The following is a 25,197-nucleotide window of genomic DNA, read 5'->3' on the forward strand; positions in this document are numbered from 1 at the left end:
AGGTCAATGCAAATTGAAATCTATTGCCAATAACCTAGTAGCGCTATTGTGAAAATTTACCAACAATTTCCACAATCATTTAACAATACAAATGTGGGTAGTTCATGAATTTTATAAAACATTTTAACTACCATTTTTGCAGGCTGCTTTTCATCATAGCGTGGGTGCTCTGCCGCATTTACAGTTAAGTTCAATCCAAGGATGGTGATATGTGTGCTGCGACTTGATACAAAGTCTTCAAGTTGTTCGATTTGATCAGAAGTAGGAGTTGGACGCGATTCATCTACGATTTCTGGAAGGAATGAAAAAAGAAATGAGAAAATTCTTTTCCATATTTTTATATAGAAAAACATGATATATTATAATATCATGATTAGCAAAATATTCCTTAAAGCTCTGTCTACACTATGAAGCTTTATGTGACATGATGTGCCCATATATGGACATGATGACATCATTTCACTAACATATTTGGGCACATAACTTTTTTTTAGTTATAGTGTAGACAGAGTTTTAGAATTGGTAAAATACACCATAGTTACATAGTCGTCAAATACTGTCTGCTAAAAATACAATAGACGCACCGCAGTAATATAATACCATATAAAATAACTTAATTAGTTTTCTTACTTAATGTCAAAACAATCTTGTTTGGGTTAATACTAAAATACATTACCAAAGACTACTTCCCAAACCAAAATTCAAAAAAATCAAATTAAAATTATTTTTCTTAAATTTCTCATGTCAACCTTAATACAACAATACCTGGTTTAACTTGGCTGTATGGTTCGTAGTCATGGTCGTTCGCAAACGTAATCGCCTTCTGAACCCGGTGAACCATGCTACTAGTGATGTGTACTTCTCCGGGAAAAAACACAATACGTTTGTTGGAGACTTCCTTGGCCTCAAAGACTGTATCTTTTGAAGTACTTTGATGCGAGTGCTGACTTGAGCTTTCTGAAGCTGATTAAAAAGATATAATTAATATCATTAATCAAAGATGATCTGAAGGTACCTGTATTCACATATCTGCAGGCCGAAAAATATTTTGTTCTCAAAAGAAAATTTCAGAAAATGGCATGTATCTATTAAAGTATAATACTGCACTGCTTGTTACGACGAAACCATGATACTGTACCTTACAAAGAAAAAGACATATATAGGATTGAAAAGTGTTTTACCATTTGTTTATAGTTTCTGTAAAAGTTCCTATTTGTTATGTACTGTACCATTAGTTTTGGCAGGAGAACAAGACAAAAATTTCTATCTGTAAACATTTACCATATTTATTTGAAAAATTCTTCCTCCCCACACCCCCTCCCCCTCCAACTCGAATAAATTCCCGCACTAAAAATAAGCTCAAGGCCCCCTTCTTCCTACACCCCTCCCCCTCCCCTCAAAATAAAAAAATTAGTTTATACCATCAGTTTGATCCCCGTTTTGTTCCTCCATGGTGTACAGGTAGTCAACCCAGAAGGCTCCCCATCGAGTCTTTGCCCAGCTCTCAGTGTACTTTTGCTGGTGATGATCAGTGTCCAAGATGTACAGTGTACGTGACAAATTATTCTCAGCGCTCATTGGATCAAACAGTGAGTTGTACGTGTAGTTTGGTAGCTTCGTCTCATAATCTTTGTCACCAATACTGATAAAATGGGCCTATAGTTGATAGAAAACAAATATTGGATTATTGATATCAATATTACTACTAATTAAACATTTTTCTAATCCTTGGATAGGGTTCTGAACAGCTTGAATTGAAAGAGCTGTATGGAATACAGCTTGAGAAATATACTTATTTCATTTCATTTATTTATTCTTTATTTCGTATTCAAATGTACATATACAGCATTACAGATACAAAGCTCTTTAACTAATATACATAATTACATAATGAAACAATACAATACAAAACCCATGGACCAAGAGTTGAAAAAGTTAAAGTATGGATTCTCCTCATTCGATGACTACAAACATTTAATAATTTTTTTTGTATTTCTTCATGCTTTGGTTAATCCACATTTTTATTTTTCTTGGTTGAACCAGATGTTGAAGTCTTTGAGCTTATTGGTCTCTACAGACAAAACGGAAAAACTATTTACCATTTATGTTTATCATACTTATGAATATTACATAGCCTATGTAAATACACGAACGTGAATGGTTGAAACTGCATCACATGACAACCGCTGCGAGGATGGTAAATCATAAATATCCTCGAGAACGATTATATTGACTGAGTAATTTTCGCGTAATTATCGGGTCCCTGTCATAAATCAAATAAATTCTCGAGTACGATGATATTGACTGTGTAATTTTCGTATGGTAACACTCACGTTTGCCGATAAATAAATAAAAGTCATCTACTGGGTCTTGAACTCGCAATGAAATTGTCACTCTATCACAAGACAACGCTTCATGCGCTGCGCAACGGAACTTGCTTGAAGAAATTAATCATCTAAACTATTTAAACTATGCATACATAGCGCCCTCATTTATTTTTAGTCCTCCCTAGATGTGATGAAACACCGTTTGTGATTGGTTAATACTCACAGTAGTAACCAGTATGCGCGCGACACACTGAACATCCGGTGATTCGGCTTGAAGAAGACGAATTATTATTTATTTGGCCTAGCCTACCTGATAACATTATTATTATTAATGTAGGCTTATTGATGGAAATTCTTCTGTTATTATTTAAACGACCTAGGCTACTGAATATTTTATTGCCAAGGAATCATTAATTAGTAATTATCTGTATATTATTCTTCGCAAGGTAAGGTGTCTGGGCAGCTTGTTTACATACAATACAAAAAGGAGGCCTTGCCTAGCTACCCAACCCAAAAGATATTCTACTTATTGTTGGCTATGTAATATAACAGATATCGCCTTTTATATCGGTAAAATATAAGATTAGACATCCCCTTGGGAATGATATTAAGTTCTTGGGAATTATATATTCCCTCGAACATCATATCATTCCCTCGGGGATGTCTAATCTTATATTTAACCTCTAAGCAGTCAATATCTGTATAATATTGCTTTGTGTGTGTAAAGGAACTTAGTGAGTTGGCGCCGCATTTCCTGCCTTTGTTTACAATTATAAAGTAAAATCCCAATTATTATCTTTAGGTTTTTTCACAGCGCCTCCTATGGTTTAATTTATTATTATAGCACCCTCTATAGTTTCATAAAACTCTCCCGATATTTAATTTTTCAAAGTAGGGACGTCTGTCCTAAGCTCATTATTACAGTAGTTCCTTGTCTGGAAGCCTGTCCAAATGACAATAAATTGCTTTCTGTCTTCACATACTAAACAAAAACGTATCTACCTGTGGTTTAATGCTATGAGTCTCAATATAATCTTGAAACGTTTCATCGAATCCACATGTGCAGTCTCCAATACCATTCAATTGTATCTCACTAAATGCTATTTGTACATTGAAGAACAACAGGCCATGTAAAAGGACTTCCAGAGTTGCACCATTTAAATGTAATTTTAAGTATGGTTTAAACGTTGGTTTACATGGTCCATAAAATGATCTATTTGCAGTATATTCTGTCATCTGAAATATAATTATTTTTATTAATACTTGTAAGGTAAAAGTAATGCATGTTTGGTAATAAAAACTTATTTTATATTGTTATTCTTTATTTTTCCATTCAAAACTGGCATAAAAAATACTGTAGAAAATTCATTACAATATTATATTAAACAAGTTAAATTGTCTGCATGTATGGAAAAAAACAGTATTCCTGAAACTTCCTAAAAGTACAGAAAGTAAAGTGGTAGTAGGCCAAATTAGTATGTCATGATTTCTCCTTTTCTGTGAGAAAAAGAATTCCTGGCTCTTGGCTGTGGTCTTGGAGGAAAATAAGTAAACCATGGTAATCCAAGAACAGGATACTGAGCTCCGGAGATTAAAGGGTTTATCTGTGGCTGCGACACTATCAATTCTACATCCCTTAAAACTTTTGGATTGGCCAATTGGCTTCCTTAACTGTTTGACACTGCGAAGAATAATATGTACATAGTACTGTTGGTATTTGTCGCAGCCAGACATAAGATCTGAGGTCTGTTACGAGTTCCTATCTTGGCAATGCGAGCTCAGCGTATTGTTGTAAGATTGTGAAAGTTAGCATTTATGCTATTGTATTCAATACCTTAAATGTGATGGAAGCCGTAGAACAGTACATGCCAACCGAGAGGGTGGTATTAGCTGGTTTTCTAGATGTTCCAACATCACCTTCAAGCTCTTCATCATCCTCGTAGGAAATGATTTCTGGAACATATGACCAGGCCCATGCCATCCACCCAGGTTGGTGCTGACTTTGATCATCTTCTGAGGAAACTGCATCTAAAATATATCAGATAATAAATAATTTAAATGAAGACACTTCCATTACAGTATAGTACATATTTAATAGAGTTCTAATATTCACTTTGAAAACAGGTTACTTCAAATGTGTTGTGGTCAGATTAAGTAAGTTGTTATTAAGTTTGCGATACACCACATAGTAATGAACTTCACTTATATTCCCAGTTAACCATATATTTTACTAATAGATACAAGTTTGTTTTGCAATATCGTACACTGGTCTGTGTATCGTATCATAAAATAGAACCTGTCAACCTATGAAAATATTTACAGTTAGTAAAATTCAAATTAAACATTCATTTGTATAGGTCTACTATTTATTATAAACGAGGTTTAACAAAAAAATTGTGATGTGCACAAATTATATGGTAGTGTATGAAATCATCATGTCTATATGGGCACATCAAATTGTTTTGTAAGATAAAGTTTGATAGTCTACACAGAGCTTTACATTCATCTGAACTTGAATAATTTGTATGATGGATGAAATTAAGTCAGGACTGTTTAAAGCACCTTGGTTGTCCTATCATTGATCAAGGGCTTCTCTCGTCCAGTGCCCACTTCTACCAGAGAAAAGGCATAGCCAATAATCTGAAGCAGATACTAGATGCAGGGGCTACCATAAGAGTCTGAAGCAGATACTAGATGCAGGGGCTACCATAAGAGTCTGAAGCAGATACTAGATGCAGGGGCTACCATAAGAGTCTGAAGCAGATACTAGATGCAGGGGCTACCATAGGAGTCTGAAGCAGATACTAGATGCAGGGGCTACCATAGGAGTCTGAAGCAGATACTAGATGCAGGGGCTACCATAGGAGTCTGAAGCAGATACTAGATGCAGGGGCTACCATAGGAGTCTGAAGCAGATACTAGATGCAGGGGCTACCATAAGAGTAAGCAGTGCTGATTTTAAAATGCTCCTGGTGGATCCCAACTCTGTTTGTCTATACAGCACCCGATACTGCCACTATTAAAAACTACAAACATACTACAAATTAATTTGGTTAACTAACCAACATTAGCCACTGTATCTGTTGTAATGTTTTCATTTATCAAACCTTCATTGTCCTCATCACCGGGTAAGTCAATATCACCGTAATAAAGCGCCAACACCAACTGAACAATACGTATGAACATTGGAAGCTGCGTATCATTTAACGACATGTTCAGTTCATCGCATTTTAAACTCAACTTGACAGCAGTCGCACGCTTCGAGTTCAAGTGTGCATACGTCGAAAGTATTCGAATGTCCAATTGACAGCGATAAACTACCGGTTCTTGATAGTTCTCAATCTTTCCGCTTGCGTTACGTTTGTCAAGACATACTGTTAAATCAGACACTTGAACAATTCTTCGCAAGACTAAATCTGGTAACGCTACGTCTACAAATTGTTGCTCCCAGTGTTGATTTGCACCAAAAGATTCTAAAGACTTAATATTAATAGATAACACAATATCTCCTTCTGTGTACTTTAAAATGAGATTGTTGACGACAATTTGAACGTTATTAATTATGCGATTCATCAACGACTGTACGTAACCAGGTGGCATTTCCTCGCTCCCATGTGACTGACGTTTGGGTGATTTGACTTCAGATACTGATTTTGACTTTGACGTACTGCTAGATGTGTCACTGTCATGATCGGACAATTCAGAATCTCGTAACTTTAAGCTGATATCTATCGTGTTGATTGAAACTACCACTGGTTCTGAACCAAGTCGCGACCATGGCACATGAATACGCAGCTCATGGATGTGTCCACTGACAAATGTCAAAGGCAGGTTTAGCTCCTTTTCTAGGGTGTCCAAACGTAGATCTAGGTGGTTCAGTACCAGGTCGCCTCCCCATAGCGAGAGCTGCAGATCTTCTGGCTTCAGGTTCTTGATATATTTATTTATGTATCCCAGGAGAAATGGTGACACATATGATTCCAGCATCTTTATTTCCTATAGTATAATAAAAGAAAAATATTTCATCATACACTGTATGTCTCATTAAAAATCAAGTATTAAAAAGGTCTCTAAACTGGAGCAGGCTATGATGTTAAAATAAGATAATCATCATGCATGCCTGGCCTACTACTCCTACTAGGCCTAGGCCTAGTAACTAGGCCTAGTAAGAGGCTACTTACTACTAACTAGGCCTACTGTACTACTAGCCTAGGCCAGGCTAGGCCCTCTAGGCTAGTAGTAGCCTAGCTAGGCCTAGGCCTAGAGTAGTAGGCTAGGCTAGGCCCTAGCTAGCCACTTTATTATTACGTAGGCTAGAGGCTATCTAGACTAGCATAGCCTAGGCTAGGCCTGGGCCTAGACTTAGTAGAGCTTAGGCCTAGGACTAACTAAAAAATGTACCTTTTGTAAACCAGAGTCGGTTTCATGTCGACTTTTAAACAATTACTGCCCAGATTCCACGTCTACTTTAATTTCACAGTACTAAAACTCCCTGTCCATGATTTATCTGATGTTTTGATTATGAGCGCCCTCAGCGTTTCATTACTTTTTTTTCACTCCTCCGCCCGCGCGCGATTTTTTTTTTCGTACATAAGTTGGGGACCCCATCATGAAACGTCACAAAATAAACATGAATAATTCATCAGTTAAATTTTCTTGTTCCGTGTGCACCCAAGCGTATAGCAACAAGAAGTGATTACACAAGTGCGGTACGATTCTCTAGGCCTATCTCCGCTGTTGTTGCGGCGTGCGATTTCATAATAGAATAGCGGAGTTTTGTGTGGATTGTCGAAATAATCAGCCTTTAGTTTATGGTGTTTTTAATATAGTTTATTACTAAAGAATTACGTGTTAAAATTATAGTTTCTATTGATACTATTAGGCCTAATTACTAGTCTCTAAACCCCTGTATATTCTAGTAGTAGCTGTGTGGGTACGGTGTGTGTGACTTGTGTCTTTGGGCTATGTCCAATTACTACTTAGTTTAATGTTTTGCCTAGCTGTTGATTAGCCTCGACACATTTTGCATAGTGGACGTGTGTGTGAAGAATAGAGTGCGCGAAGGCAATCACGTGAATTGACCTAGAATCCTAGGCCTATTATTGTAGAAAGAATCGTATCGCAGTTGTTGTTCCGTGTGCACCCAAGTGTTCTTGGACATAGCCCAAAGAAAGCTTAGACCCACAAGAATAAAGAGTGTGTATAATTTGTGTACTGTATTTTTTTAATTCTGCTATCAATTATCAAACAATATGCAATGTACTCAAAGGAACTTTAAAAATGCGCGTATATGAACACATGAGATGGGAAGATTTGACCCACGAGAATAAAAAATGTATTGTTGTGTAATGTTTATTGTTTAATTGTGCTGACTTATTACTCGGATTGTGTCATACCAAAGATAGTGTAACTATTACCAAAGATAGTGTAACTATCTTTGGTCATACCTAACACACACACACGTCACACACATCCACACAGCTACTACTATACTAGAATAGACATGGGTTTAGAGACTAATAATTAGGCCTAATAGTATTAATAGAAACTATAATTTTAACATGTAATTCTTTAGTAATAAATTATATTAAAAACACCATAAACTAAAGGCCGATTATTTCGACAATCCACACAAAACGCTATTCTTCAACAGCGGAGATAGGCCTAGAATCGTACCGCACTTGTGTAATCACTTCTTGTTGCTATACGCTTGGGTGCACACGGAACAAGAAAATTTAACTGATGAATTATTCATGTTGATTTTGTGACGTTTCATGAGGGGGTCCCCAACTTATGTACGAAAAAAAAAATCGCCGCCCGCGCCGCCAACAAGAGTCAAATTAACGTAATATTTTAACAAATGTTCCAACTTTTACTGTGGCTCCGGTATCAACCAGCCATAAATCAATACCAAACGTGATCGATTAAGCCTACTTTCCATAACGGATTATAAAAATGAGACAATTGAAGTGTAACGCAAAAATAATAAATCGTTGCAGAGATTGTAATACCCTGAAGTAAATTACCACACCAATTACACACATTTTTACAATAATTAATTTAGAGCTGTACTTTTGTACAAGACGGCATCAGATGATCTAGGCCTGCTATGTTTTAATACTAGTGTTGGTCTCTGAGTCTATATTATACAACACGGTAGGCTACTGATAGATAGATAAAGATATAACATCGATATTAATATTGATTTATGTCATCGTGTACGATATCTCATTTCCTTCGTTTTTAATTTGTAATTATTGGTCAGCTACTTACAGGTTGTTTGATTAATGTATAGAAATGTCTCACAATCTGGAGTGGAGCTGTGGCTTGGTGGTTATGATGCTTGGCTACCAATCTAAGGGTCCTGGGTTCAAGTCCTGTCATGTCAGGGTTTTTTTTCTCATGACAATTTACAACTCCACTCCCAAAGACTTAATAATAAGTCTTTGTTTATGTAGAGCATCTTGTGTATATGTTTGTCTTGTGAAATTATTAAATAGTTTATCCATCCTGTAATTGGCGGGTTACTCGCTGTTGGATGAGTATGAAATAAAAAAAAATATATATATAATAATATGCGACAATAGTACAGCATGTGCATTACATTCAGTTACAACCACAACACCTGTTACGCATGTATATTGGCGACAATTTGTTTGAATTTCAGTACTGTACTGGTAATATACTAGAAGACAGCAATTAGCAGAAAACTCCTAAGTTTCATCAGAACAGACAAATATAGAAAATATGTTGTTCCTTGATAAAGCACTAGGCCTACACTCCATTCAAATCGGCCTCTTTCCAACTTCTTATCCCGTTCCCTTCATCATGAATATACTTCAATTTTTGCGTGTTATGTTCCTTAACAATGTTACGAAACGGCATATATAAAGTAAAGGGTATCCTCCCCCTTTTTTTAAATTTAAAATCATGTAACAAAAGGATAGATAACGATACAAAATGTCATAAAAGTATGCATTGTCAAGCAATAAATATAATGATGATAGTTGATACAATTGATTTTTAACAAAATAGACGTACTTATCCAACTCGGGTATAAATACATTCACAAGAAGGTGTTAATTTATCTTAATTAACATATTCTTCTACACAATTCTGAAGTTGGCAAATTGATGTTGATAAAGATACAAAATGCATTGTCAAAATTTCATAGACATTATTATTTATACATTATATATTATACAGTGTCAAGTAATAAATTGATTTTTACCAAATATTATCCAACGTTGGTAAAAATCATGATACAAATACATTCACATGTGTTAATTTATCATAATTAACATATTCTTCAGCAAAAAAATCGTTGGCATCATCCCTTGATCAATCAAATGATTATTTATTTTTTAGATAATGACTATAAGCCTGAAGCCAACTTTATCAAGGGCTCTATCTAAAGAGTGAAGTTAGTCTTACGCCCTTGAATTCTTCAATAAAGAACGCGAGACTATAAGATCTTAATATTGTTATCCAAATTAATTCAAATATTTACTAATTGATCTGTACACTTAAGTCGTTTGTGAAAACAGATTTGCGATCCCTGTACAACCTACTTGACAGTCTCAATAAGGTCTTCCTTGGCATCTATAACTCAACGACAACAAACATTCTGTATATAATCGCATTTTTGGTTATATTTTTGTAGGTTTATTTTTAATTTACTCGTTAATTACATGTGGTTGTCCACGCAACGTATGTTTACTGCACTACATTATTTTGTTGAAATAGATTTTTTCTTATTATTGTTATGTTAAAGATCTGAGAGGAAATGAACTTCTCCCCTGCATAGCAACCAGACACGGTGACGAAGAATTGATTGTAGATTTGTAAGAAAGAACCATAGATTGCTGTCAGGCAGACAATAAACACACTAGATACAGTTAATTTAATTGCCAAACGTCTCAGGTAAGTTTCATTTTAGGTTTTTTTTTTTCAAGTTAGGCCTACATTGAAAATTATTTTTTATTGGCTTTAACAGTTTTGTCCTTTGTAGTCTAAATATAACATACACTTGTCATGCTATTGTAGGCCTAACCCTTAATATTTGGAACAATGATTAGTGACTATCAATCAAATAGGTTTTCCATCATTATAATGTATGGGGAGATAAAATTGTGTAGGCCTAAATAGGGTAATTAATAATCAAATATGCCTACATTTCCTATGTATCAAAATACAGTATCGTTATTAGACGATAATTTGCTAGAGCTCTAAATAAATCCACTTTTCCGATTGCATTTGAATACATTAGCAAGTGAAATTCCTGCGTCCGTTTTCGAGTGACGTCAGTTCTCGAGGAATAGGCTCCTCGTGCAAGTCTATGCGTGACACACTTTTTTTGTTTTATCATTGTAACTTGTCTACCGGTATGATTATTTAATATCTTTAGTTGTTAACTGTAATCAAACCGCTATTTAGGTCTACTGGAGCCCGCTGAAAAACGTATTGTAACTTTTATTGGTCTTTTCAGAATAAATAGGAAGAAATACAATATTATAATTACCCTAATTGTGCAATCGAGACCATTAGGCCTACCTTATTGCATGCACAATAACAATTTTTATATTGTTCAATTATAATCTAATATAATCAGTCGAATATTCCTATCTTATTCAATGTTATTTAATTCTTGTTCCATACCTTTTTCATTTCATCTAATTTTAGGATGAAATGGTTTCTATTTTTATAGAAATTTAAATAAAAACAGAAATAATTGCGTTTTGGTGTTACCATATTAATTTAGAAAACATGATTATGATGATGATCAGTTATCTGTGTCATGAAGCAACAATGTCAATTGGTAATTGAAACATCAATACAACGTGTAATTCAGTCTAAGTAATGATAACCAAAGAATGCCCTTACCCAATGGTCAGTTAACTCTCTCTTCTCTAGCAATCCTTGAGTATTGCGAGAAATAATATGTTATGTGCATTTAAAGTAATGATCTTTTAAAACCTTGTAAAATAAAAATAACTCAATGAAATAGTTAATTAATATTAATAATTATAATAAATGTATGGATTTGTGTGTATGGATACATGATGTACAGTTTCATTATACATGCGGACTTTTACAGTACAGTTATTTATATTAAATTTTGTAGATGCCTATTTTTTACACTTCTATAATTTCTCTTGAAACATTAAAAATGAAAAAAAATATTATGATTAATGTCAATAAATAAGTAAAGGATTATAATTCTAAATTAATCATGTACAATAATTTTATTATGCATCATATACATGGTATTATTGAATAAAATTGAAAAAAAGTGGTGCATGCCACAAAAAGAAAAAACTAAATGATGTGCCCTATAATGTTTCAAAACTTCAAAACAAAACATGAAATATTTAAATAACTGTTAATATGAATGTAGGCTACTGCATCATGTCATTGTGACATGTTCTTTAATGCTGTTGTGTCGTGTGGCAAAAGAAGCGCAAGGTTCGAATGAATTGGTTGATTATTGTTTTTATTTATTTATATAATTTATTTTTTAAAAAAAACATAAATAAATGTTATAACTTTTTCCACCAGGAGTAATGGAGTCGAAACATGAACCAAATAAAACCTTCAAATCTAACTTAAAGAATTCTGTGTTCGTGGCAGCACCAATTGACTACTCATTTAAAAGTTTGAATGCAATTAGCACCGAAATTCTTAATGTCGAATACCCAAGAGATGGAGTGAAAAAACTTAAACGGGACAAAGACGGAAGATATCACAGTGCAACTATGAAACTGAATAACAATTTACTCGCAAATTGGGACGGATTAGATGCGTTTGTTTCCCGTGCGATGCACCAGCCAGAGGCACTGATGTGGCTTGATCTGTCGTTTAACTACCTTAGCTCTGTTGATGGAGTTGTACTCGTGTTTAAAAACTTAAATATTTTGTATTTGCACGGTAACAGTATTGAAAATCTGGACGAAATTGACAAGTTGACTCATCTGACAAATCTGCGAAGTTTGACGTTGCATGGAAACCCTATCGAAATCGAGACTGGATATAAACAATATGTTGTATCAACATTACCACATATTTCTATTTTAGATTTCAGTACTATTATTCGGTCAGACAGAGTAACGGCTCGCTATATCAGAGGTTTTAAACATACAAAGAAAACTGGTAAAAGAAAACACAACACTACATTATAAGTCTACGTCGTGTATAAAAACCAAAAGTAATATCGAAATAGTACCATGAAGGTATCATTGGAAAAAATATTCAGTTCACCTTTGTAAATTCATTTTATTTTCTTTATTTAAGTTACTTTTGTATCCTTTTAAACAAGGCCATATAGATGACTGCAGTCGCGTGGTCAAGTTAGTGTTTACCGACCGACCAACCGACCGACCAACCTACTAACTGACCGAAATTGCTGAACATGTTTAAAAATGTTTCTTTAGACGTGCTCGTATAACGTAATTCCGAGTTGAAAAGTTATAAGTCAAGAAAACATAACCATATCGATTCCTGGCCATAAGGAATATACTGTGAAAAATTGACTTAGCTAGATTAAACGGATATCAAGATAAGGTCATATACAAGTTAGTTTTTACCGACCGACCGACGAACCGACCAACCAACCAACCGACCGACATAGTGAGCTGTAGAGTCGCGTTGCACGCGACTAAAAAGCATTAATCAGCCTAAAACATGTGGTAAAAGAGAGCTTTTAGTTCGTTTGTTATACAAATGTTTGAAAATTTGCGGGGTATCAAAATGACCAGAATTGTAGGCCTACATTTGAAAACTGCCCTGTGATGGTTATCTTTCCTTGTATGATACCATTCGGAAAAAATACCACTTTTAAGAATTCATATGTTATCAATGATGACTGTTCTTAGATTTGGAGACAATGACACAGTACACCAATGCATGAAGGCCAAGGAGCGATTTTTGTCTTATCTATGATGTCAATAACGTTAAATGGTGTTCAAATTTCCGGATCGGTTACGGACGAAAGTTTATACTGGTAGTAGCGGATACTATATATACGTAAGCTTACATTTTTTGGGGATATTTTGCAATCAGACTCTTGAGTTTCCGTACTTCACATCACGTAAATTTGCTGTAGTTAAATATCGAATCCTAAGGTAAGTTTTCTTGATTTTCACTTCCATAAAATTAAAAAACGACATGAAAACGTCTTTAACCTTGAACGTACGCTGCTACATTTTTCAGAAAGTGAGTGTGCTCCCATTGAGACCCTCCAAAGTCGAATTCTACGTGCAGTCCGGTAATAATTTGACAAAATAAGGTAATTCGTATATATTATTCTTTTATCTTGATTTAGATGGCGGATAAAAAGCAAGTACGTGTGATGCTGTGGTGCGTACCACGCTCAGGTTCAACGGCGTTCATTCGCTGCATGTCCAATCGAGATGATGTCAAAGCATTTCGTGAAATGTTCGTAGCATGTTCTTTCTTTGGACCAGATTCAAAAAGTTGTATTGCTGATCAACTAAACGCTCAAGTAGAAGACGACTTTACTTATCAGAAAGTTCAAAGGAAGCTGGAAGCTGAATACGACGCACCAATTATTTTCGCAAAAGACGGAGCTGCATCAATCTATGGTAACTACGAAGCATTGCCGAAAGGATACACGCACACGTTCCTGATTAAAAGTCCACACAAAATTCATATGTCTAAAAATGCAATATTCGAAAATGCGAAAAAGTGCTTTGGAAATGAAGGTGCAATTTACAAAGACTCTAATAAAAACAACATTTCTGGGTCACCTTTCTATGAGATGCTAGAGCTTGTAAAGTATGTCCGTGATGTGCTTAAACAAGAGGTCATCCTCCTCGACGGTGATGATCTAATAACCAATCCTGAAGCTATGATGAAGAAATGGTGCGAGGCTGTTGGTGTTCCATTTAAACCAGATATGATGAAGTGGGAAAAAGACGGTGAGATTAAGTGGGAAATGTCTGAAGGACACAAAATGTTTATGAACATTTTCCCAGAAGCTTCAAAGAATGCGTTTAACAGTACTGGTTTTAGTACTCGAGTTGCCACTGATCATAGTAAAACAGATGTCCCAGAAGACGTAAGAAAGTGTATTGAAGATTCTGAACCTTATTATAAAGAGTTGTATAAAATGAGGATTAGCCTAGATTAGAAATGTGTCTCTAAAGATATAAAATTGTGAATAAAATCTTCAGTTAGTTTATAATAATACAGTAGGAAAATCATCCTGCTGTACAAGAAAAAGTAATGAACTTATGATTCTGTTTACACCGAAGCACTTTTTGTGCGTTAGAGGCATTAGCTTTTCATACAGAATAAATTATAACTCAAAATATAAATTAATTCAAAAGCCTCGCTAGAACGTATCAAATTGATAATTGTTGATACATAATTTTAAAATGATATATTTTGTATTTGTATTGTATCTCGCTTTCAAGGAAAGACGAGTTAGGTTTTTTAAAGAGAAGTATGATGTTTGATGTAAATAAATAAAGTTAACTAATAAGTTCATAATAAATTCATCGTCATCTTCATGAATCATTGTTTTTGTACATTGTGTTTTAAATTTGATGTAAGTGTAACTGTCAAAGGTCAAATAGTTGCATTAACTACAGGCAATTTGTGGATTGACTCAAAACAAATTGCAATAGTTTCAAAACTTTTCCTGATTTTAATCGTATCCTATTCATTATCACTGTGCGCAAGTACAACCAAAATGGGTATAGTATAGCGCATAATGCTAAACTTGTCACTGATTTTAATCGTATCCTATTAATTATCAGTGTGCGCAAGTACAACCAAAATGGGTATAGTATAGCGCATAATGCTAAACTTGTCACTGATTTTAATCGTATGATATTCATTATCACTGTGTGCAAGTACAACCAAATATGGGTATAGTAGCACACAGTGTTAAAGCTTGGTTCCCACTAGCGACGCAACGCAACGCAACCGACGTAACCAACATAAGGACATGCCCTTCCAATAATTGTGTTTGCCACCGCCTGCGTGAAATCAAACCTGCTTGTTGCGCGTCAACGTTAGGTGCCGTAGACAACCTCTTCAACATATTAACAAGAGATGAACGGCCAATAAATGTTTCTGTGTAATAGTATACAAATAATGAATGTTTATGAGTGTAATGGTACAGATAATGACATGAGGTGAATGATGAAAGGTTATATTTCAACAAGGCGAAGCCGAGTTGACATATAACCTTTAATCATTCACTAATTATTGCACGCCATTCCAGACGCAGCTGCTGAAAGGATATACAGTATATATAATATAAAGGGAAACACAAACAGTTTTCCGCTATGCCCGCAAATCAGATCTGTCTTGAATTCAACATCCATCGGATATGGTCATGAGCTATTATAACCAGTTGGTAAACTAAATATACATGACTTATAAAATAACACAAACAAAAAACCTCTGGATCAAAGGCTATTTTAATATCGAGTTACCACAGTAAGGAAGGAAAAATGTGTTTGTACTGTATGCTAATCATTAATTTAAATAATACTAATATTTAATATTTGCATATCTACGGCCGTTTTCAAAACTCAATGTTCTAGCAATATTGTTTTTTAAACGAATTCATATATAGTAGTGGACTTACTGTTGTTGGTAGGCCTACTTCAAATGTTATTGTATAATTATTTTTAATTTGCACACTATAAAAGTCTATGATAGGTGTTATGTGTTAAAAAATTTTTTTAATCTTGTGCGTATCAATGAATTTAAAACATAGGAAAAGTGTTTTAACTCTTGCATATACTTTGCGTTTGTAAAGTTTTCTCAGTTGAAATCTGTGTTTTTTAAAGGAGGACTCTCTCCCGTCGAAGACGGGTATGCCTTCTAATACTAGTTTTCTATCAAACTTAAAGATATATTGTCCTCTTGAAAATAATTCTTAAACATTATGTTGTTGAATATGTCATTTTTATTATAATAATAACAATAATAATAACAGGATTTTTATAGCGCACATACCACTCAAGAGTGCTCAAGGCGCATAAAAAAAAAATAAAAACAAATAAATGCAATTTCTTTGGAGGGTCCCCATCCGCTCTTGTTCTGTCGCGGTCCCGGACCCCTACCTAGGTGACCAAACAAAGGAGCAGGATACACATTTGCCTTGCCACAGACGACCGGGTGCTCAGAGACAACAACCAAGACAGAGGCACCCCAAAGATAATGCTGGTCAGGAAAAATTATACTATACAATTCTAGAACTTTAAGAAACCTTATGATTTCCATATGCCTTAATGAATAAATGTGTTTTTAATAATTTTTTAAAAGTATCAACAGTTTTGCAAAATCTGATAGAGCTCGGTAGAGCATTCCATAGACGACGAGCAGTAACGGTGAAAGCTCTGTCTCCCTATGAGTGGTGAGACTTAGGTTGATGTAGAAGCAGCGTATCACTAGAACGCAGATTCCGTTTGGGAACATACAGCCTAAGCATGTCAGAAATATATTCAGGAGCCATGCCATTAATAGACTTAAAAACAAAGAGTAATATTTTAAAACAACAGGAAGCCAATGCAAAGTTTCCAAGGTATTTGATATGTGTGCATATCTTGGTAGTTTTTTAACAACTCGTGCCGCTGTATTTTGAATCAGCTGAAGCCTGTGGAGTTGTTTTTGTGGTAGCCCATATAGCAATGAGTTTCCCATATCCAGTCGTGAAGTGACAGAAGCATGAACAAGTTGTTTAGCTGCTGCCTCATTAATAAACTTTCGAATCCTTCGGATGTTTCGTAAGTGAAAAGACGACGTAGAAATAGTTTTTGAGATAGGAGAAATCATAGTCATACCCGCATCCATTTCAACTCCTAGATTTCTAACCTGCCTAACCGGGTCTATTCGGGTTTCACCAATGTAAATAAAACTTGGTGGCAGTTTTTCCAACTGCAGCTTTGATCCAATGAGAATATATTCTGTTTTTTCATCATTTAATTTAAGAAAGTTGTTTTTCATCCAGACACGTAATTCATGGATAAAATGTTGGAGCAATTCCAAAGAAATGTCACTATGTGTCATTGTGGGTTTAAAAGAAATATAAATCTGAGTATCATCTTAGAAACTTAGATAGTACAGATCATATTTACTAATGATATCCCGTATTGGGTGTAAATAAATTGTGAACCATTGCGGTCCAAGAACAGATCCTTGTGGTACCGAAAAGTTTAAAAAAGATGCTTTTGAGATAGCATCACCAATACACGTGTTGAGGCTTTTTTTTACAAATATGACCGACACCAATCAAGTGCTTTTCCTTCAATAGCAATATACGTACTGAGTCTATTTAACAACACGGGATGGTCAACCGTATCAAATGCTGCACTTAAGTCTAATAATACTAGAGCAGTTAGCTTTCCATCATCCATTGCACGTAGGATATCGTTATTTACATGAAGTAATGCAGTTTCAGTACTATGATGTACTTTGTAGGCAGATTGATACGGAACAAGTACTACTAAGTATTAAACGTTATACAGGCGAATTAGGTAAACACGATTTTCAAATGTTTTTAATTTTAGGATTTTAGCCTTTTATTTTCAAGTTCATAGGTCGAACCCAGATGACAACGTTAAATAACATTGTATCAATTCAGTGAAAGTGAAACCGTTTTTGATCGAATACCCAGCATGTTGACCAAATTATATTTTGCAAATCAATCTGAAATGCCATTTATTTCCAGAAATGTTTTTTTTTTCTGTAAACGACTACATTCAATCACAACATGTAAATTCACAGAAAATTGTAAAGATACAAATTTATTTAACATAAGCAGCTACTTTCAGTGTTATGGCTAAAAATGGTTGATTACAGGAAAACCAATTTCTGCAACAGACTTTAAATTCAGTTAACAAATTTCAAACTAGCATTACCGACTTATTTTATTCATCAACAAAATAAATTAAAAGGATAATCAATAATGAATCATAAACAAAATTAGTACTACGTTGAAATTTAATAAGTTAGAACATGCGATTAATTAGTTTGGAGAATAGTTCATGAGTTGAAATGATGAACTATAACTAGACAAGACCAATAGTTTATAAACAGTAGGACTTGCTTTTAATGAATAAACCTCATTCAAATGTGAATTAGAACTATTTTACTATTATATTACTTTTACATCCGTTTTTCGTGACAAACCTTACGTTGACAAGAAACCATCCTTTAGTATAGGTAGATACGTAATTAACAAATATATATAATATACTCTGTATAAAAAGTTTAGGCATCTACCGCAAAAAAAAGTGTTTCGGTGTAATAAGAATCATAAGTTCATTGATTTTTCATGTACAGCAGGAACATTTTCTATACTGTATTATTATAAACTAACTTCTCTAAGCTTTTTTCACAATATTATATCTTTAGAGACACATTTCTAATCTAGGGTCATCCTCATTTTATACAAATCTTTATAGAAAGGATCAGAATCTTCAATACACTTTCTGACATCTTCTGGGACATCCGTTTTGCTATGATCAGTGGCAACTCGGGTACTAAAACCAGTACTGTTAAACGCATTCTTTGAAGCTTCGGGGGTAAGTTTCATAAACATTTTGTGTCCTTCAGACATTTCCCATTTAATATCACCGTTCTGTTCCCAATTCATCATATCTGGTTTAAATGGAACACCAACAGCCTCGCACCATTTCTTCATCATAGCTTCAGGATTGGCTATCAAATCATCTCCATCGATTAATATAATATTTTGCTTGAGTTCGTCCCGAACATACTTTACCAGTTCTAGCATCTCATAAAATGGCGATCCAATATTAGATGTAATACATGCTTTGTCATATCCTGCATCTGAAATTCCAAATTGCTTCATGGCCTTTTCAAATAGTGATTTTTTGGACATGTGAACTTTATGTGGACTTTTAATGAGGAAGGTGTGTGTATAACCTGTCGGTAAACATTCATAGTTCCCGTAAATAACTTCCACTCCGTCTTTTGCGAAAACAATTGGAGCGTCGTAGTCGGCTTCAAGCTTCGCCTTAACCTTCTTAAAGGTTAAATCTTCTTCTACTGCTACGTTCATTTTTCCGGTGATATCAAGGCGTGCCTCTGGTCCAAAAAAAGTGCATGCTACGAACAGTTCACGAAAAGCTTTGACATCATCTCTATTGGAGATACATCGAAGGAATGCAGTTGAACCTGCGCGTGGTACGCACCACAACATTACACGTATTTGTTTTTTCTCAGCAGCCATCTAAGATAAAGAAACCTTGTGTTTAGTTATATAAAAATAATGTATATAGTCTATATATATATATATATATATATATATATATATATATATATATATATATATATATATCTTTGTAAGATGAGATACCAACTCATCTGTTTACAATCGTTATCATCCCCAAACGTTGACGACAAGCATACAAGATGCTGTATATATATATATATAGTGTACTAATTTTTTAAGTGTATCTACAGAAGTAGAACAGTGGTGCCTGAATTTGTAAAGGGTGAATCATCGACAGTGACCATGAACAATCGCCAATACAAGTCTTTAACATACATTATGGTAGGCTACAAATTGAGAATGACCTAGTAGGGTCAGCCTGTCTCGAAGGAGAATTACTGTGGCCATCATCCAGTCTACCTAATAGAAATCGTTTCAGACATTCTGGACCCACCACTACTTATCAGTTTATACGTGGATAAATAAAAATAGTCATATCATATCAATACTGAATTGTATTACTAACCTCAAGTGCTAATAAAATATCTTGGGCAGGTTACTCTGACGTACGGCAAGCAGACAATCAGTGTAATTGAATGTAAAATAACAGAGCTTATATACGGAAAACTTAGCGAAGTTAATTATTGTTATTCAATACTGTGTAATAATATATTCGATATTATTACCCTTGACCAGCAAATATTTCACCGCAATGCATCATGTTACCCGGTAACTTGGAAATTCAATAGTACGGTTTAACTTAACATTAACTCTTCGGTGCTGCGGCTGCTGCGATTACTGTACCTGTGTAACGACAATATACTAATACAGGTCGAATAAGCGAATAATTCAGTTTACTGATGACTTTATATAACGGGACCAATAGTTTATAAAGACATTATGAATAACAAGTTTTGCTCATTCAAACGTGCATTAGAACAATTAATTATCACCATTAGATATCACTTTTCCATTAGGTAGAACTAATACCGAACGGAACATATCAAATTGCAAGTATACACTCAGTCATGCTATAAATCTAAATAATATACTATGATACAAAAGTAAACCAGCCAAATGACAGAGGATTAAATGGGCGTTATTATGTTAAGACTACAAAAGGCTGATGCGAAAGGATACAATATAGAAAACGATCTGTTTTCTTAAAAGTACTATGTATGAAAAGCTTAGGACCCTACCGTACCTAAAAATGTATCGGCCGTGTAACCAAAATATGTTCATTGATGACTTTGCATTGTTGTATTTCCCCAAATATGACAAGGTGCCTTACCCAACTTATTGAAAGGGTTCAATGAGACAATTTTATAGTTCATATAAATTAGCTTTAGAATGTACCTTTGCTTAATTCAGACGTGATAATCTTGAACTGACATTTGGAACATACAAGACCACCAACGCCCCCCCCCCCCCCGCCCAATATTCTTCAAGTCTGACTTTTTCCTGTTGTACAGCAGGACAATTTTCTAAACTGCATTATTATAAACTAAACTAAATGTTTTCACAGTATTATATCTTTAGAGACACATTTCTAATCTAGTGTCATCCTCATTTTATACAATTCTTTATAATAAGGTTCAGAATCTTCAATACACTTTCTGACATCTTCATCTTCTGGTACATCTGGTTTACAACAGTAAATGGAACACACAACAGCCTCGTTCGATAAATCTCGCGTTACTCAAATTTTCTCGATGAAAATAAATAAACAATTGTAAGCTAATTTGATCAAATTATACTCTAGTGCTTATATATGAATGTATTCATGGGCATAATATAGAATAACTACTTTTCTTTGATATGATATTTAATTTTAGAAATGCAATTCTTAAATGTGATGATTTAGTAGTACTAATGATTATTATTTTACTGTTTTTCAATATAGTTTTCGCTTAATACAGTGGCTTAAATTTCTTGCTTTATTGTATTATGTTAATATTTACCACTAACATAGCTTTTATTTTTAGTTAAATATGCAAACTGTGCTAGCCTGTGGATTTTAAATAAAAAAGAAATACACTATGAACAGTAACTGCACACATTTACTTCGAGTGTATGCCTAATATCGTCGCCACCTAGACCACCTATATTTAGCCAGATGTAATCACATGGATTCATGTGCTATTTTTTTATGAATCACTGATTTTGACTAAACGGGTGAATGTTCGACCTTGATTACTAGAGGTTGCCTACTGGTACTCAAAAGTATAATGGAATTAATTTATATCATTCTAAACCTCGTATTACTGTAATTATAGTGTCACTTAGCGTAACATAATACCGATGCTACCATTGGATATTATAATCATCAGTGGCGAAAGAGTTGCTGGTCGTTGCAGATTCAATTCAAGAACGTATCTAATCACGTGGATATTTACTTAATATAGGCCTATAAATTAAATAAAGCACTATATTTCAATCAAACTGTACTTGACATTCGTTAGAGTAACCTGTAACCTGTCCAAGATAATTCGTTGAAAAATAAGGTTAGTGTTTTATAGGCCCACTTAAGCATTTTTTGGTGCAATTACAATTTGACCGAGTTCCATTGCAGTTATTCACAGTATAAAATGTGCATGTTACAGCCTAGGTTTCTACAGTTCAGATTTTGTAAGCTTTTATTCTAATTTGATTCCATTTATATTGTTCCCCTGAAAATATGACATGTTACTGTTTTTTTAAAAAAGGATTTACTTGAAGAAAAAAAATCAAGTTAGTCAAATTGACTGCCAGCCAAAAGGTTCTATTTCTGGTTTTTTTTTCTACGGAAGTGATTAACTTGATTAAAACTACAAAATGGCCTATCAACGTCTGATTTAATTTTATTATCTTCCTTTTTCATGTTTTTTGAAAAATCTGAAACATCTTTAAAGAATTTCTTGATCTGGGACGTACACCTACAGTATAAGACTGTCGAGCCACGGGGAGGTGCGCATCTTAGGGTGGCGGAATTAATTTTAGTGTTGCAACCTTTCACTAAAAATCTCAGTACCTACAGATACTATTACCATTATAAATGATTGTTTAAACAATTAATAACTGATTCTTCTGGCCATGTAAATATATAACTTTAGAAATTAAATAGGAAAACTTTGAGGGTATGAACCTGTGTGGGCTACTTGCCCGGAAATTGCACTCTTACACTAACATTCTTAGAACTGCTACTAAATTTTAAAAGGTTAAAATAAAGGATGTAAAATAACTGATTTACTGGCCACCAAACTTGAGGTGATGAACCTGTAGGCCTACTTTCCCTTTCACTTAAAATGAATGTGTATAAAGTCAAAATGTTCAAAATAATAACTAAACTGAAATAAAAAAATGAAATTCTTCGCTCCACTTCTTTGGGATTGAGGTTGGAAAATTTGAGAATATAAATCTGTAATTTCCCATTGATCATCCCTACTATAATATTACTTTTAGTGTATGTGTGCAATATTATTTAGATAGTAAAAAATAACAACTAAACAAGCCAATGTAGCCTAAATTTCAAAACAAAACCAGAAGCGTGGCTGCATTTGTTTTCTTTTTCCGAATTGGAACTCTTTGCCCTTATATTAAGGGAAAGTTTTAAACCGTGGTATCCATGTTGTGAAAAACTAAACGCAGCAGTGTTATTTAACACAAACATTAGGCCCAAACTGTTTTATATCAAACAGGTTGTTTATTAAGTTGACTTGAACTTGTTGATTTTCTTAAATTAGATGGCTACTGAGCAAAAGCAAACACGTGTAATGTTGTGGTGCGTACCACGCGCAGGTTCAACGGCGTTCCTTCGATGTATCTCCAATAGAGATGATGTCAAAGCTTTTCGTGAACTGTTCGTGGCATGCAATTTTATTGGACCAGAAGCACGCACTGATATCGCCAAGAAGATGAACGTACCAATCGAAGAAGATTTTACCTTTAAGAAGATTAAGGCGAAGCTTGAAGCCGACTACGACGCTCCAATTGTTTTTGCGAAAGACGCATCTAACGTCATCTACGGGAACTTTGAGTATTTACCGAAAGGTTATATACATACCTTCCTCATCAAAAGTCCACATAAAGTTCACATTTCTAAACACTTATTATTTGAAAATGCCAAGAAGCACGCTGGAACTTCATTCCAGCAATTTGCATCTACAACAGCAAATAGTGTTAGATCGCCATTTTATGCCATGCTTGAACTGGTAAAGTATGTTCGAGACGAACTTAAACAAGAGGTTATACTCATCGATGGAGATGATCTACTAGCCAATCCTGAAGCTATGATGAAGAAATGGTGCGAAGCTGTTGGTGTTCCATTTAAACCAGATATGATGAATTGGGAAAAGAACGGTGAGGTTAAATGGGAAATGTCTGAAGGACACAAAATGTTTATGGAACTTTCCCCCGAAGCTTCAAAGAATGCATTTAACAGTACAGGTTTTAGTTCCGGAATTGCCACTGATCACAGTAAAGCGCATGTCCCAGAACATGTTAAGAAGTCTATTGAAGACTCTGAACCTTATTATAAGGAGTTGTATAATATGAGGATGACTCTCGATTAAAAATATAATCTTTAAAAAGATATACTTTGAAAACAAGATCATTTTGTTTTAGATTTCTGTGTGAAAATTATTTAGTAACGCGCATAAGGGCATCTTTTACATTTGATTGATATATTTTGTATCATGTGCCATGCATTAGTTAGCTATTGATTGAAATCACTATTTGCAGTTTAACCGCTCTACTCCACTATTGAAAGTCAAATAGTCCATGTCCAATTCAAGATGACGGCAGTAGATTAATTTAGTTTACTCTAGAACAGTGGTGTGCTATAAAACAATGTTTTGTTTTTTTTTAACCGGGGGAGAATATTTCATTCGTTGAAACCTTACCTACTGAACTTGGATTCGCCTTGTTGAAAGAGTCTGAATAATATAATGTTGTCCCATTCAACTCAAGATTCATCATTTGTTTATTAAATTGATTAAAAACGTATGCTAACTTCGAAGTGTTAAATATTGTTGAATTTTGATTCATGATTGTTAATTGTTTTTTTATAAAATGAATGAATATTCATCATGAATAAAATATTACCGTATTATCAGTATTCTGTACTACATTTAAAAGTTTGTTTGTAGAAGAATTCGGTTTCTAGTATTGAATGATTTCCTTTAGAATCTAGGACTAACATGCCAGAAACCATTATGTTTTTATTCAATCAACCACTTGAATGAGCTGCTGACGTAAGTGTGTACCTTTCCAATTTGTGATGTGATCGAATGTTTATTTACCGAAAATGAAATTTGCGGACATTTCATTCAAACTATTGACGAATAGGAGTTGTCACGGCGGTACGGTCTCACGGACTGTAATTTCGCAACCACGTATTACGAGACAAAATAGAAAGATTAAACGAAAACTTACTAAACTTTGATCCCTATGTTTTATGAATGGCGGTAGATATCGGCATGGATTCGAGGCCGACTCGTTTCTAGTTCTGGTGGTGGAACAAGTCTTCTTGGATAAGGACTATAAACCGTAGGTCCAGTGTATACAGTCATAATCCGGCGCACTTTAAAGAACTCTGTTCATCTTCAGAGACGAGTATATGGGGTCATTCCGGTGAACAAGTTCACAAAATAGCACCTATATGACGGGGAGTACCAC

General features: G+C 34.5%; 4 protein-coding genes across 5 annotated transcripts in view; 2 read left to right on the forward strand and 2 right to left on the reverse strand.

The window, feature by feature from the left end:
* LOC140044352 (intermembrane lipid transfer protein VPS13B-like) overlaps window positions 1-6,873 on the reverse strand; it is a 50,600-nt gene extending 43,727 nt beyond the window's left edge. The window contains exons 1-7 of the mRNA XM_072088833.1: window positions 6,729-6,873; window positions 5,390-6,323; window positions 4,162-4,355; window positions 3,330-3,563; window positions 1,422-1,656; window positions 766-963; window positions 132-292 (exon numbers count right to left, since the gene is read on the reverse strand). Coding sequence (XP_071944934.1) covers window positions 132-292; window positions 766-963; window positions 1,422-1,656; window positions 3,330-3,563; window positions 4,162-4,355; window positions 5,390-6,314 — 1,947 coding nt within the window. The 5' untranslated portion in view covers window positions 6,315-6,323; window positions 6,729-6,873. The remainder of the gene's footprint in view (window positions 1-131; window positions 293-765; window positions 964-1,421; window positions 1,657-3,329; window positions 3,564-4,161; window positions 4,356-5,389; window positions 6,324-6,728) is intronic.
* Window positions 6,874-13,363: 6,490 nt separating this feature from the next.
* On the forward strand, window positions 13,364-14,861 carry LOC140049306 (uncharacterized). Its single transcript, XM_072094175.1, has 2 exons — window positions 13,364-13,447; window positions 13,648-14,861. Exon 2 carries the CDS (start codon window positions 13,648-13,650, stop codon window positions 14,473-14,475), a length of 828 nt encoding a protein of 275 aa, XP_071950276.1. The 5' UTR covers window positions 13,364-13,447; the 3' UTR covers window positions 14,476-14,861.
* Window positions 14,862-18,301: 3,440 nt separating this feature from the next.
* Window positions 18,302-20,120, reverse strand: LOC140049312 (uncharacterized). The gene is made up of 2 exons (XM_072094186.1): window positions 20,069-20,120; window positions 18,302-19,560 (listed from the first exon to the last, which is right to left on the reverse strand). Exon 2 carries the CDS (start codon window positions 19,558-19,560, stop codon window positions 18,730-18,732), a length of 831 nt encoding a protein of 276 aa, XP_071950287.1. The 5' UTR covers window positions 20,069-20,120; the 3' UTR covers window positions 18,302-18,729.
* A 1,874-nt stretch (window positions 20,121-21,994) lies between these two features.
* On the forward strand, window positions 21,995-24,621 carry LOC140049323 (uncharacterized). Of its 2 annotated transcripts, XM_072094197.1 has the most exons (3): window positions 21,999-22,046; window positions 22,248-22,300; window positions 23,265-24,621. In XM_072094197.1, the coding sequence occupies exon 3, from the start codon at window positions 23,265-23,267 to the stop codon at window positions 24,090-24,092; it is 828 nt and encodes a 275-aa protein (XP_071950298.1). In that variant the 5' UTR covers window positions 21,999-22,046; window positions 22,248-22,300; the 3' UTR covers window positions 24,093-24,621. The 2 variants fall into 2 exon arrangements, with proteins under 2 accessions (XP_071950304.1, XP_071950298.1); XM_072094203.1 differs by lacking the exon at window positions 22,248-22,300 and having other exon boundaries at window positions 21,995-22,046.
* Window positions 24,622-25,197: the final 576 nt, after the last annotated feature.

Source organism: Antedon mediterranea, chromosome 1, assembly GCF_964355755.1.
Source record: "Antedon mediterranea chromosome 1, ecAntMedi1.1, whole genome shotgun sequence".
Classification (NCBI taxonomy): Eukaryota; Metazoa; Echinodermata; class Crinoidea; order Comatulida; family Antedonidae; genus Antedon; species Antedon mediterranea.